Genomic DNA, 18,793 nt, shown 5'->3' with positions numbered 1-18,793 from the left:
AAAACTGTCGAGGGTTTCATCAATGGGTGTCAAGAATTAACAAATTAAACATTTATTTGATCAGTGGAAATCCAAATTATAAATCAATCAATCAAGATCTCGTTTTGAAATAATTTTTAATCAAAAGACTAGATCGGAGAAAGAAAAATATCAACATGAACGCCATTTATATATTTTTTTCTTTGTTTCTGTGGAACATAATTAACGGTAAATAACAAATTAATAATAATAATCATCATCATAATAATAATATTAAGATAATTAATATAATTGAGAGTCAGAATGTTAGAATAGGCTTTGACTTGAAATTAGGAGACTTGTTGATTGCAATGAATTTTCCATTCTTTTCGCCATTTCTCTCAGTTATCACTTTGAGTCTCCTTTCCGTCTCCTTCTTGATTATCAAATATGTAATTGTTTCGTCTTTTGTTTCTTAAGAATAAAAGTGAAAAGTGAATGATGATGAACATCAGAAGGTTGAAAAATAACGGAATGTTTCGGAAATCAGGAGGAGTAGGAGCTGAATTTCATGTTTTGCTGTTTACACTTTAAACGTCATAAATGGGTTAAGATTTTCCCTTGAATAAAACAAAAGCAAAAACAAAAGGGGAAGATCAAATTATCTCACTCTTGATTGTTACTGGACTTGATTTTGACAGTTTTCACATTTGTTTTCATCGATACTCAAAATTTATATTATTCTCTGTGATTGATTAACTTTTTCCTTGGTTTTTTGCCTTTCAGGGTTTCTTGATATCTTTTCACATAGAAATATACATTCTTATATATTTATCATTTTGTTCAGCGATTCTTGATGAGAAAGAAAAAAGGAATTTTGTTGTTTAATGGGTAAAAGCCAGTTCATGAGCCTTTTTAACGATGGCCAGCTTTGAATTTTTGTCCAAAACGGGTAAATCTTTGTAAGGTGGTTCTTTGGCTCCATGGACCATTAAAGTCCATTCCTTGAAGAAACCCTTTTGTGGTTTGTCTCCATCAAACTTAATCTCCAATGTCCAACGACCTCGAGGATTTTCACTCCAAGTGTGTGTTGTCATGAATGGCCATTTGGTAAAACCATCACGAGAATCATCATCCTTTGGACGTCGACTCAAAATCATTGATCTAAAATATTTGGAAAACAAGCGACAACAAACATATTGATGTTAGCTTAATGATTAGTACATTCACTCAGGTTATCCAATATTTACACAGCAAAAATAGAGTAAATGAGGCTTGAAAGAAGGTAAACTAACAAGGAAAAGTCTTTCTCAGAATAAAATCTAACAGATTGAAGCCAGGTTTACTACAAGTTAAGTTGTCTCGTTACTTCAATCTTTTAAAATGTCAGACAATATTTAAAACAAGGAAGTCACTCCAACTAAATATTGTAGTATAATAGAATTCTGACTTACTACCTGACAAAAAATCTTTTCAGTCTCAGTTACATCCCCACGAATCAACATTTAATACAAAAAAACTAATCAATTTATCTGAAAGAATTTTCTAATGCATCTAATTTTGGTTTGATTGATAAAATTACTACCTTGTGCCCATAGGAGATATAAGAAACAGGGTAACATCTCCACGGCGAGTTGAATTTAATGTTATAACAGCTTGAATATGTTCGATGTAATTAACTTCTGAATCTTTTCCAGCACAAGAACTGGTATCAATATGGAGGAAAAGACTTTCATTGCTGGGAATCGGAATAGTTTTCTGTATAGAACCAGCTTCACAGTGGTAACGAGGTGGAACAGTTTTCCAGATACTAGCCAAGGCAACCATAGCACCAGCATCCAAAACACCAAAACCAAAAAGATGATTGAATTCAAGTCCCACTCCATTCATATTCCAATGAAAACGATTTTTACTATCATACAATGAGTTTCGTTTAGATGTTAAAACTGTTAAATGTTGAATATCTCTCCATGTAAGATTAGGATTAGCCTCTAGAGCCAAGGCGAATACTCCTGCTGCCTCAGGAGCTGCTGCTGAAGTCCCTGAGTGTGTTTTTGTGCATTTACCATATAAATCAGTTGTTGCCTTAATGAAAGAAATCAGAGAAAATATATTAAAATCAAAAATTAAAAAGTATAGAAGGAAATCGGAATGAAAAAATATTGACCAGTAATGAAATAAAAAACGTTTATGAGAATGAGAAAAAATGAATAATTTCCATATGTTGTAATGCTTCACAATACAGTATACCAACTCTATTGAGTTGATCAGTGATTCCGAGTTTCTTTATCCTTTCTCCTCTGGTTAACAACTCACCAAAATTGTTGCACACACACTAAGTAATTAACTTTAGTGTGGGAAGAGACTAGGATGAAGAAAATCAATTCATCAAATTGAAGATAACAATGAATCAATACGAAATAAGAATGAAAAAGTGGGAAAAGACAATAGACATGTTTTCCCACAATAAGATCTAAACAGTTATCCTTAAAAAAATAACACTAATTATTACATTGTATTTAATAAGAATTTTATCGAGCTTTTCGCTTGGAAAATGAGCTCAGACTTATTTAAACTGAACTTTCTGTCAAATACATAAAACCAATAGAAGAGAGTCAATTGGGCTAAATTAAAATGGCTTGCATTGATTTTCACTTACAACTCCAGTATGAGGATCTTTAGCTCCATTACTAAATGTTGATGCTAGTGTTGATGAACAAGATTCGTCATAGTGAGCATTCTCTCCATTGTTGATCGCAGAGTTAATTGATATAGTCCACATCGAAGCCGCATAACCATCACAATTACAATCATCATCTTGACCACCATCACCTGATGCCCAAACGTAAATATTACCTAAACCTTTTCTCCCCTAAGCGAAGAAAGAAAGAAATAACAAAAATAGATCAATAAATGAATGAAAAAGTCAGCATAGAAGTCTCTTGAACATGAAGAAAGAAATAGAAAGAGAGTGAAGAGAAAAAATCAATAACTCGAGTTGTTTGAGTAACTTGTAATTGATTAATAGTGTCTCTTTTAAAAGGAGACTTTTCATTAACGTCAGTGTGAAGTGTACATGTACAATGAATAGTTCACTATACATATGTACATGAATAAACATAACAGTGTACGTGTAAAATGATTGATTGTAAGGTAAAGTACCTCATTAACGCCTCTGACAATTGCTCTCATGGTTGCATTTCTAGGTCCATCCACAGTTTTACCATCATCAGTAGGACCCCAACTAGCACTATAAATATCAATGAGATCAGGTTCATGGCCCATCGAATTGGCCTCAATTAAATCAGTCATATAAGGTTGATCCAACATTCGTATGCCAGCCACCTTTGAATCATAGGCAACACCAACACCACAGATTCCATTATCACGCTTAGCAGAAACTTCACCAGCACAACGAGTACCATGGCTGTAGACATAAAAGACAAAAAAATAAATGGATTATCAATCAACTATTAATAACAATCAGTGAAAAAATAAGCCACTTTTAATATAAAGAAGTCACATATTAATCATAAATGCGGGAAAAACTGTTAATGAGTTAATTACGTTAGATGGCTCTGGTTTCTAGATTATAAGTGATCCTGATTGGCCTTTAAGTCAAAGGCTTTGGCCATTTTGTGCTTAATAGACGTTCAACTCTTGCACTTTCATTAAATTAAATGTAACCCATAATCACCCAACTTTATTCATTAAAACGAAACCCAACAGTCAGTTATCAATCTCTTATTCAGTGCAAACATTAAGGATAACCAGCAAAGGTTACTTCTCAATTTGGTTAATTTGGTCAACATTTGGTCAACAAACATACGATTACAAGGATAACAAGTTACCAAAATTGCCGTTGTATAAAAGTTGTGTCAATTTCTGAACCTCATAACAACCATCAGTGACCATTTTATCTTAAGTAAAAGCTTCATCATCGAGATGCTGTATCAGTTTCTAGATTTAGATAGAAAAAAAAATCAAGAACGAAATTGAAGCTTGATCATCATTCCACAAGGTTAGTTATAATGACTATCATGCATTGTATTAATGTGTGAATCTAAAAATGAAAACTTGTAAATACAATTGTTCGCCATCTTTTTTGAACATGTTTAACAAGATCTAAAGGAGTAATAATTCAATAAATTTACTTCACAACAATCATGGTTACTCTTATACCTTACATGGCATTTAAAAGAAGCTGAAAGCAAGAAAAATTGAGAAAGAAATGTTGAAGAGAATCATCATGAACATCTTGAAAGCTTTCCTTGAACCAGAATGGAACTTTCATCATAATTCAACTTGTGTGCTGAAGAAAGACAAAGGTAAAAGTAAAAAAATCGACTGTAAAAAACTGAATAATAGACTGACAAAACAAAGGTAAAAAGGGTAAGTTGAATGAGGTGAGTAAAGGTATAAAAGATGCAAAAAGAAAGGTGGAAAAGGAAAAGGTTGTCTTGTATGTGTCACTCAATCCTGTTTATATCATCTGAGCATCTTGATAGAGACAAGGAACAAGACTGGTTCAAGGAAAAAGTACCGTTGAATATCAAATTGAAACCCAAACTGATGATACACTTTACATGTTAAACTTCAAGTGAAAACCTAAATATCATAATTGAGTTTTTGTTTTTACCTTGTACAGTTGATTTTGTTTTACATCAACAAGTTAACATGGAGCAAAAATGATCTCACAAAATCACAAAATTAGGTTAATGTTGATTGTAAGTTACCAACAATGATCAACTTGTATTAATAACATTGAACCCAAAAATCATGTAAAGTCTGTTGATGAAAAGGTTGATCAGTAAAATTGATCAACTCACCAATTCTGGTTAACAAGTCAACATAAAAATAATCAATAACTGTAATCCGTAAAAAAGAGGATAAAATGAAAATTCAAGTTAACATCATTAATAAAAATTGAAAAAAATAGTTATCTTTTGATGGAATGAGAAAATTTCATAATAAATTGATACTTTGAACCATTGAACCATCTTCAGTTTCCATACTCATCCACATTTAATACAAATATGTTTTGTGTGTGGGTTTACATTTTAATGCTGTATTCAACTGAACACTTGAGATTCAGCTATTCTTGACTGGTTCATCTTAAAATCTGGATTGACAATAATTTATAATTTTATGTACACAAACATCAAGCCTTATATTCACTGGTGATAATAAAAGGTAAAACCAAGACAACAATGGTCATCATGAATGGACATGAAAATGGTTCATCTTTTGACAATCATTCTGGTAACGTGATACTATTTCATGATCATGGAAAAGGCTAAAGTTCAGGGTTATGATAATAAAAGATTTCAATATGAGCCAATTGAATAATCAAATATTTAACTTTGACCATTTACAATGTAAATAAAATAGCCATTAGTTGAATCTACTTTTTGGGTTAAACTTGAGTTTTTTAAAAATGAAATTAATATCAAAATGTTTCCATTTTTTTGTTTCTCTTCAGTAATTTTGTTGAAACAAATCAATTAAATTGTGAAAATTAATTTTCAATTAGAGTTTAATTTTCTTCCCTTTGTATATTTAGATTGATTGTCAACTTGGAGATGAAAATTTTGACAGTAAAATTTTATATTAAAAGGTTTGAAGGTAAACATGTTCAAAATTTGATTTAATAGTAATTTTATACAATTTACTATTATTATGATTGTTAACACAATCATAATTTCTGTGCATTGTTATGAATAAATTGGGAAACAAAAGTCTCCTCGGTTTGAGTAATGAGATTTTGTACTGAACAGAATGAAATTGAACAAAAAAATATATAAATTGAATTAAAGTTGAAAATGTAAAAGTGAGTTGAACAGTTGAACAATGACAAAGACAAGAAAAGATTGACACAAAAAGTCTCCATTTTAAAGGGTAAATGTTGAGCATAAAATTATACTTTTCAGGATAATTTTCAAAGAATGCTTGAATTTTCATCAAATCCGATTGAATTATCATTAAACTTGTTAAAAATGAAATTTCTTTCAATTAAAAACAAAATGTGAAATTAAGTAAACTTGATAAGTTGCTCTGAGTCTGAAAGGTTTACAGCAATACTAATGTATAATGGTAATTAAATTTTAGGCTTTTGATTAATTTCATTAATACATTTGTTTTGTTGTTAAATATTGCTGAACTTTGATCATTTATAATTAATCAAACTGTTCACTTCTTGAAATGACTATTTAATTGGTTGAATGTTAATAATTAATAAATTTCAAAGTTAATTAAAAAAATACAATTTTCCCATTTGAATGAGACTTTAACCCAAATCTGGTTTTTAGGTTTGCTTTGGTTGGGAAAAATATTTACAGTTCAACAATCAATACTTATTGATTGAACAGTTAACATTGAATATTTGTTTTCAGATGTTGGTTGTAAATTAAATGAATGACAATGAATGATTGATTGAAAGAATAAAGTTGATTCTTTTTCATGGATTGGCCAATTTAACCTGAGAGTTTTCGAATGAAATTTCACTTTTACTTTCAAACTCAGAAATTATCTGCAATCGATTGAAATACTCGGAGTTTTTCAAAGCTTTGAACTTGATTCTCTGATTCGTTGAAGCGACAAAATGGAATCCATTTTTTCTGAAGATTTAATTTGTGATCTTTTAGTGCTTTAGTTTAGTCAGAAATCCTATTGACTGGTAAAAAGATTGATTGTTGCAAGTTGATTCAGTTTATTCTAATGCTATTTACCTGGGATTTCAGTTTTCATTTCAGTGGCAATTCAGAAGATTTCAAGGAATGTGTGATTCAACTGTTTGAGATTAAATTGGCGATCACATTTCAAGTTCCTTCACTCATGAAATCAATTTATTTATTCATTATCTTTCAAGTTGAAAGTAAACAGTTTCAATGGACAAAATGATTGGTGAAAAAAATTCTGACGAAAAGCTGAAAATGAGAAAAAGAACAGATAATATGATGATAATTATGGTGAAAAGTAAATTTTGTAATATTAAGATTGATGATGATCAAGTATCATTATGAACCGTTATTAATATCAATTGTTATTATCAGATGAAAATCAAGATATAAAAGTATAAATGGTTTTGTATCAAATAATTGGATGTCATTTCATAACCAACAGTATCGCCTTCAGTCCAATGAATAATTGTTATCAAGTGTAAATCATTAATATCATTAATTCAGGTATCTATTTATAGCTGAATGTGTATCATGAAAGGTAAAGAATGTTATTTACATTTTCAGAGTTTACCTGTTTTCAGTGGGGACAACAAAATATTATTCAATTTTCCAGTGTAAACGACTTCAAGTGATATAATGATTGAAATGACAATCACAGTTTCATGATAAAGGTTACATTATTTTTAATCATGAAACTGTTTCAACCAGATGGTTAGACTTGTGTAGAGTACAAGTTGAGTACACAATTTGAATCAATCTCATTAATTCTCGGTAATCAATTTCCCAATCAACTGGCAAAGACAATTATTGTTAATCCATATTGATTAATGCCTGATATGGTCAAGGCTTTGGACAATCATGATCAGATTCTTACAGGTTTTGAGGAAATTTAGGAAACCGTTTGCACTGAAAATTGAGACAACCTTTTCTGGACTTAAAATTGGATCCATTTTATTGAAATTAAAGGTTTGGTGAAATTTGATCAATTTGAATAAAAATCTCACCAAAATTTTGCCAAGTCAATTTGAAACTGAAACCCATTTCTTCACATTATTCATTGATATCAAAATGTCTGCACAGAGATTCATAAGAAGACGTTCAAAGACATTAATGTTTTAATGATGATGCCAAGCATGAAGAAAACATTAATTTAAAGATTTTTCCAAAACATGAAGTTGAATGGTAAATGGTCAGTAAATCAATTAAATAAGGCATGAAATTGATTAATAAATTTTTCCAGCATTTACCACTTATTCAATGAGAATTCAGTTGAGCCTTTACTTGTCTCGATATCTTTTTAATAAGCTATCAAACCTCCAAGAATAAGGAAAAAATCAAATTTATCTAAAAATTTTCAAATATTCCAAAGATGAAAAGTTCATTTTTTGATTAACAAAATCTTGAGGAAGTTGCAAGTGAAACAGAACCAAAGATGGCAATAAGAGCCATTAAAAAGACAGAAGATACAATTTTGATCAATTTCGTTGTTATTTGTGATTTGGTTCGACACAAATTTTCTTCGAATATTCAGAAGATGAAAAGTTCATTTGTTGATTAAAAAATCTCAAGGAAGTTGCTAGTGAATATACAAATCTGGTTAATTTTACTGAACAAAAGACTTCAGAAGCAACAAGAAAGTAATCAATCAGAATTTGAAAAAGTCTTAAAGTGAAAAATTTTCAACAAAAAATGGAGAACCCAAAAAATCTGTAAACATTTCATGCTTCGCATTGATCAACCTTAAGGTGATATTTTCATGGCGAGATATCATTTAAAGACTGGTGATTGAAAGATTTTTAATATCCATTCAAGTCTTTCTAATATATATCATTAAATGATAAAAAATACAATTAAGGTGTTGATTCAGGTGTAAGTTAATTGCAGTTGAAGTGACCTAATAAGTATGATAATATCTTAATGATGAGGTTACATTACATTTGATTATAGTTTTGACCAAGATTCAGCAATCTTTCAATTACCTTTATGACTAGCTTTTGTTGAACTTGCAGTTGCTCCTGGTGAGTTTAATGAATAGATCAATAATTAGCTTTATTGTTTAATGATAACATTGCTTTTGATACAATATGGATGAACCTCATAAAGCATAAAGTATTGCACTGAAAAACATTACTTTCAGTTGAATAGTCTCTATAAGTTAATAGCTTTTATCGGTTAATCAAATTGTTGAATATCAGAGTAGTTAAAGGTTAAAGAATCCACTTGAATACCATCAACAAGCAAATAATCATGTTTATTATCTGAAACTGAACAACGAAATAAAACCTTGAAATAAAACATTATCTGTCAACAGGCAGAATAATAATTGTTGATAACAATTGTAACTAAATGTTGGTCTCAACCGTATTTATACTTGAATCATGATAATCTCGTCTTTAACCCTCATTGTGAGTTTTTTTCAAGCATTGATCTTTTCAATAGTTACGATTGAACGATAAACAAAAGGTGGTAAAATTGAATAGTTAACATGAATTATACCTTGAACAATGAGTAGTCTGGGACGTTAATGTTATCCCAATGTTTGGTTAATATCATGAGAATAGGCAATTAACAATGCAAATTAGCACATTTAATTGTTAATTTAGTTTCGAGTATTTTCATTTGCTTTTTTTCAATTCATACTCTTAATCTTTCAGTTTGTTCAAGCTTTTCGCCAACAAAAACATTAATTTCACTGAAATTAAAGGTTCATTTGTTCAACAGCTCAACATGTGAACATGTTTATCAGACAAATCAATCGATATTTCAATGAGAATGTCAAATTGAATCTTAAAACTAGAAACGTCAACAATTATCATAAAAGATTCAATTGTTGAGTGAAAAGTAGGAAAATGCAAAAATTATTTTTAAGGTTTGTATTGATGGATGGGAGTTAAAAATCCCTGTAAAACTCGTTGATATTTCCTTGTGAATCTGTAGTGTTTCAATGCTGGTGAAGATGATTTTAATGATTTACACTTATCAATCGATGAAATGATTTATTTCACGCAATAAAGAAAACATCATTTCTTTGGTAAAGTGATGTAAAGGTAAGAACATATTGCAATTTTGATACACTATTAGAATGCATCTAAAGATTAAGCTGATGAACTTTTCCTTTTTTTCCTCTCATGTAAAGAGCAAAGGTTATTCCCATCAGGTAATCTGAGGATAAATGTTGAATGATACTCTCTCATGATGTCTCTCAATGTGGTGGATCCAATTTACTCAATTGATCAAATACAAGCATAAATTTTGAACCAAATGGAAACATTTTTTTCAACCTCATTTCATTCCCTATTCTTGGTAAGTTCAGATTCAATTGAGGTTTAAATCAGTGAATAAACAAATTAAACTCGAGTATTTTTTTCTCAGAGTTTCATGGATTTACCAAATTTACACTCACAACCTTAAAATTGTACCTATCAAGGTAATTTACTAGATTAATCTCAAGAGTCTTGATGGCTGGTTGACAATGGCAACAAATCAAAAAAGCAGCAAATCTGAAAGTCACTTGTAATCAAATAACATGACCTTTAACCAAAATTAGTTTCTGGTGAAACCTTCAACATGAATAATTTCGTTTGGACATTTGCATGGAATGGCCAGTAGAACAGGAGAAATTCGAGATCTTTGACAGAACTTGGAGTTAGGAATTTGAAAGAAGACTTCAAAATTTTCAGAGTAGTTTCTGATGTAAATGAATAGGCTAGTCATGAATGTCAATTTTCCAAGAGATGAACTGTGTTGAAATTCAAAGTAGGAATGAGAATTGTTGAGAATATTTGATTCTGAATAAGAATTTTTCGTTTCACAATTTTCAGCTCATCTTATTTTTGATCTGAGCTATTGAGGGATGTAGAGATAATTCAGTTTCATGCTGAATATCAGCAACTTTACAAACGAAATGGATCAAATTTTTTGATTAAATGTTTCAAAGATTTATTTTTGAACATTTAAGTATTTTTGCATGTTAAGGATGAGGCAAAATCTCAATATTATTGAATATTATTCATCTAAATGAATCTCTTTACATTCATAAGAAAAACATTTTTGTTTAAACTGCAGAGTAAAAGTGAATTCATGGACAATAAGGAATGAAATCAATGTTCATTATTTACATTAAAATAATCACAAAAGTAATTCAAATAAGAATAATAATCAAGAGCAATTTAATGAGCAAAAACAATCAAATCCAAAGTAATTACAATTGTATTGTCAATCTTAGGATATTGTAACTCTTTTTAAATCCTTACAATTTAGATTCTTTAAACTAACATTTAACATTAGACTAAAGGTAACAGTTATTTTCATGTAGATTTTGCGATTCAACTCAAAATCAATTGATATCATCGTGAGTAATCAGCCGAATGAACGAAACGATTCATTCTTTGGAAAGTTGGAATTTCGATAAAAAATCAATTCCGAGAAATTATTGTTTTACATTTTCGTTGTAAAATTGATGAAAATTTCAACACAAAGAATTGACAGTTATCACTTCAATTGTCGTTATCAATCAGCTAATTGTACTTTAAATTGAATAACTTGGATCGTAAATCACATTGCACTTGAGTCTATTTGATAATTAATCTTCCCAATTAGTCGACAATCAATCATGATCGCCATTATATTTCCAGAAAATTGTTGATTCAGTTTGATGGAAATGTTTAGTGTCTAGTTTAAAAAATAATCAATCTTGAATTGTGAGTTTCCTACTTTTATAAGCTTTTTATATCAAATATTATTAACAGATTAAAGGAAGGAATTAAAAAGATTGATTAAATTGTTTGCTATGTTTTAATATTAAATAGTATCGATTTATTGAATCAACAGAATTCAATATTTACTTGAAATGTTGATATTAAGCATTTCAGGTAAAAGGCTATTTATGTGATCAAAATTGTTGAAATGTTTATTTATTTAAAGTATAATAAATCGATCACAGATTTGATTATAATAATGATATTGATATGAATCTGTTATAACTCAATCAAAAATGCGTCTGACATTGAACTGATTGGATAAGATTTTTCAGGTTTTATTAATAAGTCTTGATTTTGTGATTTGGTAATTTTTAGAGGAAATCATGAAAACAAACAACTTTCATGTTTATATTGAATAAAACATTAGAAATGTTTCATTGGAAAGGTTAACTCGTTCAATGATCATGATAGGAATGATAATTTTTCAACTTTCAATGAAAACTCTCAAAGGGTTTCGTCAATAAAATGATATTAAAAATTGACTCAATATCATTTTTGGTTCATCACTTGGAGTCAAAATTAAGAGCAAAATAACAATTAAGGTTACAGTTTAATCATCGTTTCAGTTAAGTGAAAATTATTACCATCAGGGTTCATGGAAAACTGATTGGCTTCTTATCTGGGTTTCAGCTATTGAACAACGTGCTATTAATGAGTGAACCCAAAACTGGTTAAACTGATTGGTTTCATCTGTTCAATTTTATTGATTAACATGATCAAGACTGCATTTTGATAATTAATTTGATTTAATCTGTAATAAAATAGCTTTTGTATCGAGTTATTCAGGAAAGGTGATCTAAATTCAGCCTGAAATTGGAGATAGTCTCAATTTTGTTACTGTTTTCGGGTTAAGTATAACAAAAGCTACTAGTATTTCAAATTTAAATATTACCAAATTGGTTATTATTAAATTTTTGGGTTTATCACCTTTTTTTGCTCTATTTTTGTCCAGACAAATAGATTTTTCAGCTTCCATTAAAATAAATCAACTACATTTGCATTTGAAGATCAATAACTAGAAATGCAAATAATACTTGAATGAAAGTCATGTATCCAATGTAAAGTAATAACTGTTTGTTGTTAAGGTAAAGAATAAAATTTCAATTTCAATTGAATGTAAATAAATTGATATAATAATTAGTCTCCTGGCATTTGAATGTATCAAACATGGTAATAATATATGCTAATAAACTATTGATTTTGTTGGGTTCCAGGTACAGTTTTTGTATCTTTTGTTCACTCCATTTATCAACTGAAATTTCAAACTTGCAACACCAAATTTGGTAAATTTTAGTCTCTCTGTCTTACAATGTCTATTATTCAGTTAGATATTGAGAACTCAGTGATCAATCAAAATCCATGAGACTTTGGAAACACCATTAAAATTTGATGTAACCAAAAAGAAGTAAAAAATGTCTCGTTCTACCCATGCATCACAATACAATGTAATATTTAATGGAGAAAAACAAGTGAAATCGGATTAGTCTACATTTGAATCAACTGATGGTTGTACAATTTGAATGACTGATTATCTACTTAATGATGACGATAATGTGCACGTCAACAGGAAATCATGATGAACTAGAAGGGTTGATAGATAGACTTTAAACTCAGAAGTCAATCACAAAAAAGTGGATTAAAAATGGATATCAATGGTCTTACCTGTTGAACCAATCATCAGTGTAACGTGGGTAAGGGTATGGATCATTGCTGCTGAAATCATAACTGGCTTTGGCATTCTGTTGACAACAGATCAATATAAACCCGCATTTGATTGAAAAAGAAGATAATTTAAAAGAGAATTATTAATCAAAGAAAAAAAACAATTGACTGTTGCTAAGATCAAAAGAGTAACGGAAAAAATTTGAAGTCAAAGTGCGCAATCATAATGACTGTAACCGTTGGTTACAGCTTTTCAATCCTATTTACACAATTAAAATGTTTAATAATAAATAGCAGAACGACGATACAATTAATATTTAGACTAGTTGAGTCATTAAATTAATTGATTTAACATCTAAAAATAAATGTGTCTAAAGCTGAATTGAAACTGTTGCTGGCTATAATAAGATCAGTAAGTTTAGCTTGTAAGGCTATTTATCAGTCAAATAATGACGCACTTTGTCATTGTTACAAAAAAAACGGTTAAATTTTTCGCTTTCATCATAAATTCATGTGAAATGTCTTTTCATCTCAGACTAATTGTGTTCTTTTGTTTTAATCCCAAGTGTTAATCTTTATTATGATGACATTTTCTGAACTTGCTTTCAAGTCTTGTAAAGAATTGAGTCTGAATTCTTGTTTCAGAGAATGCATTTCTCAGCCTCTCTCATGTTTTTGTCATCATCTCTCCATCAACGTGATTTATTTTTTCTACTTTTCTCAATAAAAGGAATTTTATTCAGTAAGTTTTTGATTTAATTTTATATTGAATTTGCTTTTCAATCATGTCGTCTTCTATACATTCTAAATTATCTTTTTCTATCTTTCCCAGTCACAGTTTTCACCATGACTTTTCCAATCTTGTTACGCAACCTGTTTTTATCATGAACGATTGAATTGATTGTCTTGGTAAATCAGGTAAATCACTTACATAGTTTTCACGGAGATCTGGATGCATGTAATCGACTCCTATTGGAATAAAGAGAAAAGAAAATGACTTTATTTTAGTAAACTGGATTTCTTCTGAGCTTTTTTCGCATGAAAAAAAAGTAAAGGATGGTTATCAGAAAGATCTGAAGTGAGCTTAATTTGAAAGATAAACACAATTATTTGCTTACCATCATCCATAATGGCGGTTGTTACATTTTTCCCTGTATACCCTTGGGCCCAGGCTGCTTCCACATTTAAGTCCAATTTCGGTTTGCCCCCATTCTGGCCGACATTTTTCTATTTTCATGGTGATATCAAATGAGAAGAGACAGACTTGGTTAAAGTTGCAAGGAAATTTTTCACCTTCTATTATTTCACCTAATATTATTACAAGTGGAGTTTGTAACTTGCAAGTACAAAGAAAGACAATTTGCTGACTATTTGTCTCTATGTTGGTCCCTGTCTATCCAAAATATAACAACGTAGTTTATTAAACAATGTAAGTGAACAAGTACTACAGCTAAAGTATGGTTGACAATCTCCCCTAAAATTGTTAATACGTAATTTAGTTTGTTTCCATCGCCTACGGTTATTGTTGCTACACCACAAAAGTGAAAAAAAATTGCGCTCTACATCAATATTAAACCTTTAATCACAATAGTAAACAATATTTTCTATTTTCTTAAGACTTTTAGATGAACAGTAAAGGAGTGGATTAAAAAACTGGAAAAGCCTTCAGGTTGTCGGAGAAAAAAAATTTTGTTCAGACATCAATAATAAATCTCTGTAAGTAGTGTTGTATTCAATAATTGAACAACTTCTAAAAACAAATTTATTTAATATTATGTGAGCCATTTCATGTCATATACATTTATTGGTCATTATGATGATCATCTTGGTAATAACCCAAAAATGATGCTACCTGGTTTAACGATAAAAATATTGTGTATAAATTCAATGTTAATTTATCCAGTAATGTATCAATTCTAAGCATCTAACTTATCTAAATGGTTGAAACTCTCAGATAATAGATTCAGAACTAAAATGGCTCAAAAGATTTACTTTTCTTCATTTTTGTAATGATTTATGATGAAATGATTATTTATATTGTATTTTTTTCATATCGTCTAGTTATTCAGAAGCATTCTGGATTCTCAAGAATTGTCAAGAAATTCCACTTTTGAAAAGAGAAAAAGAATCAAAGGATAACTCACCAGATACCATTGGTAAGGAAAGTAAGGATCAGATGGCTCCTGATTAAGTGAAAGATGTTCTGGACCCAGAATAAGTTGGCGATAACCACGTTTAACTCGTTTAAATCCAGATTGCTGGACCGCAAAATCTACCTGTAAACGATTCATTAATAATGTCAGTTTAATGATTATTTCAACCTTTTTAATCTCATTTAGTGTAGGATATTGAACAGATTTGTTGATCAATTTGGCCATTCTAATGAAATATTCCGGACAAGATTGAACAATCTACATGGTGTCAAGTTTAAACTTGCTTTCTCAGTTTGTGAAGTTAATCTAGATTTAGGTTAACCCTTACCTGCGGATCATTTTTAAGCTTCCTGGTATGAGATATACTTCTTTTTGTTCTGGAATGTGGTAATGCCCGATGAAGAAAATGAAACTCATCAGGAGAATTGAGAAGCTATAGTTTGGAAAAGAAAGGATTTAAGGAATAAATAGAAGAAAATTGTACAATGTTCATTAATCTTTCAGTAGTTTTGGGAAAAGTAAGTATATCAAGAGTTATGGATATTTCTTTTGAAAATCAAGTTTAATTTAATCATTTATTCCTCTAGGTGATTGTTATCAATATTTTCTCTTGAAGCATTTCAGACAGTAAATATAATGTTGGTTTCTAAACGTAAGTAAACTCTTACAATTAAAAAACTAGATTATGATTTGTTGCAATCATGATGAGAATCAGGAATTAAGCCTAATGATTGATGAAATGGAAAAAACAACAAAATTTTATTGTTGATATCAACAAATTATTACAGAGATTCATCATGATTGTGACAAAGAATAAAAAATATCTGAAGTATCATTTGCGATACTCATTTTATCCGGATAACCTTTGAAACTCCCTGTATAAAAGAATCAACAATTGATGGATTAATTCTTGCTTTATCAGACTCAGGTTGTATTACATTCTATTTATCAGTAGAATCTAAGAATTAATAGTAAGTCTTTATTTTTTCTGGTCAGACTTGTAGACGTATCATGTTCATGTTACTTGCAAAACCCTTGGTTTTCGATTGGGAAACAAACCTATGATTTTATAAGGATTGTGAGAAATGGATTCAATCTAAAGCTCGATTGGTTCAACAATTTCATTGGAGAATAACTTTTAACCTTCAGTTTTAGGTTGGAGGAAATTTGATAAATATAACTGCAAAATTATACTCTTTTAACAGCCAAACATCATCAATCTTCAGTTCTAAATGATAAATGATGAATTAATTTTTCAAGCTTATTAATATACTTTTTTGAATCTTTGAATCATGTTTATTTCAATTTGTTAGAAAGCTGGTCCAAACGAACGACATCAAATTAAACTTTAATGAAATCGAGAAGTTTAACTGCCGGTTATAATGATTATGGAGCAGGAAGTATTAAACATGGAGTCGAACATCAAGTAGTCAATCAACATGCTGAAGCATATGAATCTGAAATATTAATAATTAGTAATGGATTTGGAGTTCATTTGAGTGTTGTTGAAGATAAACCGAAAGATGATTCAGAAATATCAAAACTACATCTCAAAATGAATACAAAACCTGTACCATTCAAAACTAGTTCAGACGATTAAATTATCGTGATTCCTTCATATTCTTGAAGAGCATTGTGAGGCGAAAGGTCAAATCTCCTGCATCTTTCTCCAACATCCTTCAAAACTCCATCCACCAAGGGCTCTTAATTAACATCCTGACTCAACTTCCACTGATCATGTTTCTCCTCTTCTATTATTTCACTCTTTTTCCATTCTCTTCATTTTCTGTTTTAATTTTGAACTGATCGCCATTGAAACAAACTGTAATAATGTATACTCTAAAACTTAAAACCCGAAGATCTAAGATGATTTACTTTCTTCCATTCTCTGAAACAGAACTCAATGAATTAGTCACAAAAGAATCGGAAAGCTAATCCAACGAGCCTAAAAACCACATCAAATTTTCTTGGGATTGAGAAGTAATCCAAGTATCAACTGTAATATTCATCATGGAGCCAGAAGTATTAAACATGAAATTGGTCGTCAAGTAGTCAACCAATTAGATGAAGCATATGAATTAGCATATGTAATGGATTTTCAGTTCATAAGATACGAGATAATTCAGACTGAATCATATCTCAAAATGAACATGAAGAAAGCCGGATCATTGAAAACTTGCTCAATCGATATACTCAAATTAATCTTACTTTAATTGAAGAAAATGTCAAGTTTCCTGTGACTTGTATTTAATGACTAGATTGACAAAAATATAATGATCATGCAAGGAAAAAATGAGATGCAAATCATATCCATTATCATGTGATATCAACCTAACCTTGGAATTATTCATTCTTGTTCGTCTAATTTTCTATCTCAACTCCTATGAAATGTATTGTACTATAATAATCAGTATGAAACAATTTATTTAAAACGTGACTTCACCGTCACCAATAGTTAACCTGACTCTGGTAAATAACCAAGTAAAGAAAGGATTGAAATATAATCAACTGTAAATTCAAAGGCTCAAAATTATCTGGATTTTGATACATTAAACTGAAAGACTGTTGAAAAATAATCGGTTGAATGTATAATGTAATCGACTAATAATTGAATGATATTTGTCTATCCAACAATTGATAAGTAATAGTTAATCAAGGATAACATATCAAATCTTTCAATCCTCCATGAAGTGAAGTTTTCAGTATTTATTTGGATGTAACAGTCCAAGAGTAAAGTATACAACAGAATGTCTGGAAACTATCAGCTTTGGAGTGATTCAGTTTTAATAATTATTTTAACAATATTTTAACCAAAATAATAAATCAGATTGAAACGTTTCTAGGTTCATTCAATGAATGAAAGCTCAATACAATAATCATTGATACAATGAATAGTTTCAATATAATTGAAAATGTCTCTCCTTTATTTTTCAAGCTTCAGTACAATTGTTCATTATTGATCCAATTTTTTTCCCTGTACACTTGAAAACCATGTCCACTAAACTAACAGTATTTTTAGCTTTTATTCAAGTAATTGAATAAAATAATTCTTTGATAAATTTATCACAGGAAAGGTTGTAAATAATGAATATAACAATATGAAAAACAAACGAAAAAAGAAAACGATTTTCCAATATAACAATTGAAATGTCAGTTGAATTGGTTGCTTTATTTAACTGTCTTTGAGCTGGTTAACAATATGATTGAGGGGTAAAAAGCTGTTTCAAAGGATTCAATGGGTTCGGATGAAGGATTAAGGATGAAAGGTTGATGGTTACTTACAGGTCCTAAATTGATGAACCCATGTTTCTGAGCTATACGATGGGCAACATCTGATCCATATGGTCCATTGAGGTGCACATAAAAGGAGTTGGTGAAAACTTGGTTACAAATAACACAATTAATTATACAGATAATAGAAATTAAGGTAACTATGAGGTTAATGGATGATAACATGACACACGATAATTGACCAAGTTGCTTTATAATATAATTTGCTATGATATAAATAAAAATTTAATCTTGCTCATTTCAACGCTTGGTCAAAGGTTCTATGTTCATGTTCATCTTTGAAAGGTAT

At 29.8% G+C, this 18,793-nt stretch overlaps 1 protein-coding gene across 1 annotated transcript; it reads right to left on the bottom strand.

Moving 5' to 3' along the window:
* Nucleotides 1-99: 99 nt before the first annotated feature.
* On the bottom strand, nt 100-18,780 carry amon (prohormone processing protease amontillado). Its single transcript, XM_015938049.3, has 10 exons — nt 18,496-18,780; nt 15,542-15,646; nt 15,205-15,336; nt 14,179-14,287; nt 13,992-14,029; nt 13,061-13,137; nt 3,121-3,385; nt 2,618-2,830; nt 1,544-2,043; nt 100-1,122 (listed from the first exon to the last, which is right to left on the bottom strand). The coding sequence occupies exons 1-10, from the start codon at nt 18,667-18,669 to the stop codon at nt 843-845; spliced, it is 1,893 nt and encodes a 630-aa protein (XP_015793535.1). The 5' UTR covers nt 18,670-18,780; the 3' UTR covers nt 100-842.
* Nucleotides 18,781-18,793: the final 13 nt, after the last annotated feature.

The sequence above is a fragment of the Tetranychus urticae genome, chromosome 1 (genome assembly GCF_039701765.1).
Source record: "Tetranychus urticae isolate SD_2017Ah chromosome 1, NJAU_TeUrti_SD_1.0, whole genome shotgun sequence".
Taxonomy (NCBI): Eukaryota; Metazoa; Arthropoda; class Arachnida; order Trombidiformes; family Tetranychidae; genus Tetranychus; species Tetranychus urticae.
This window is presented reverse-complemented; position numbering and strand designations above follow the sequence as displayed.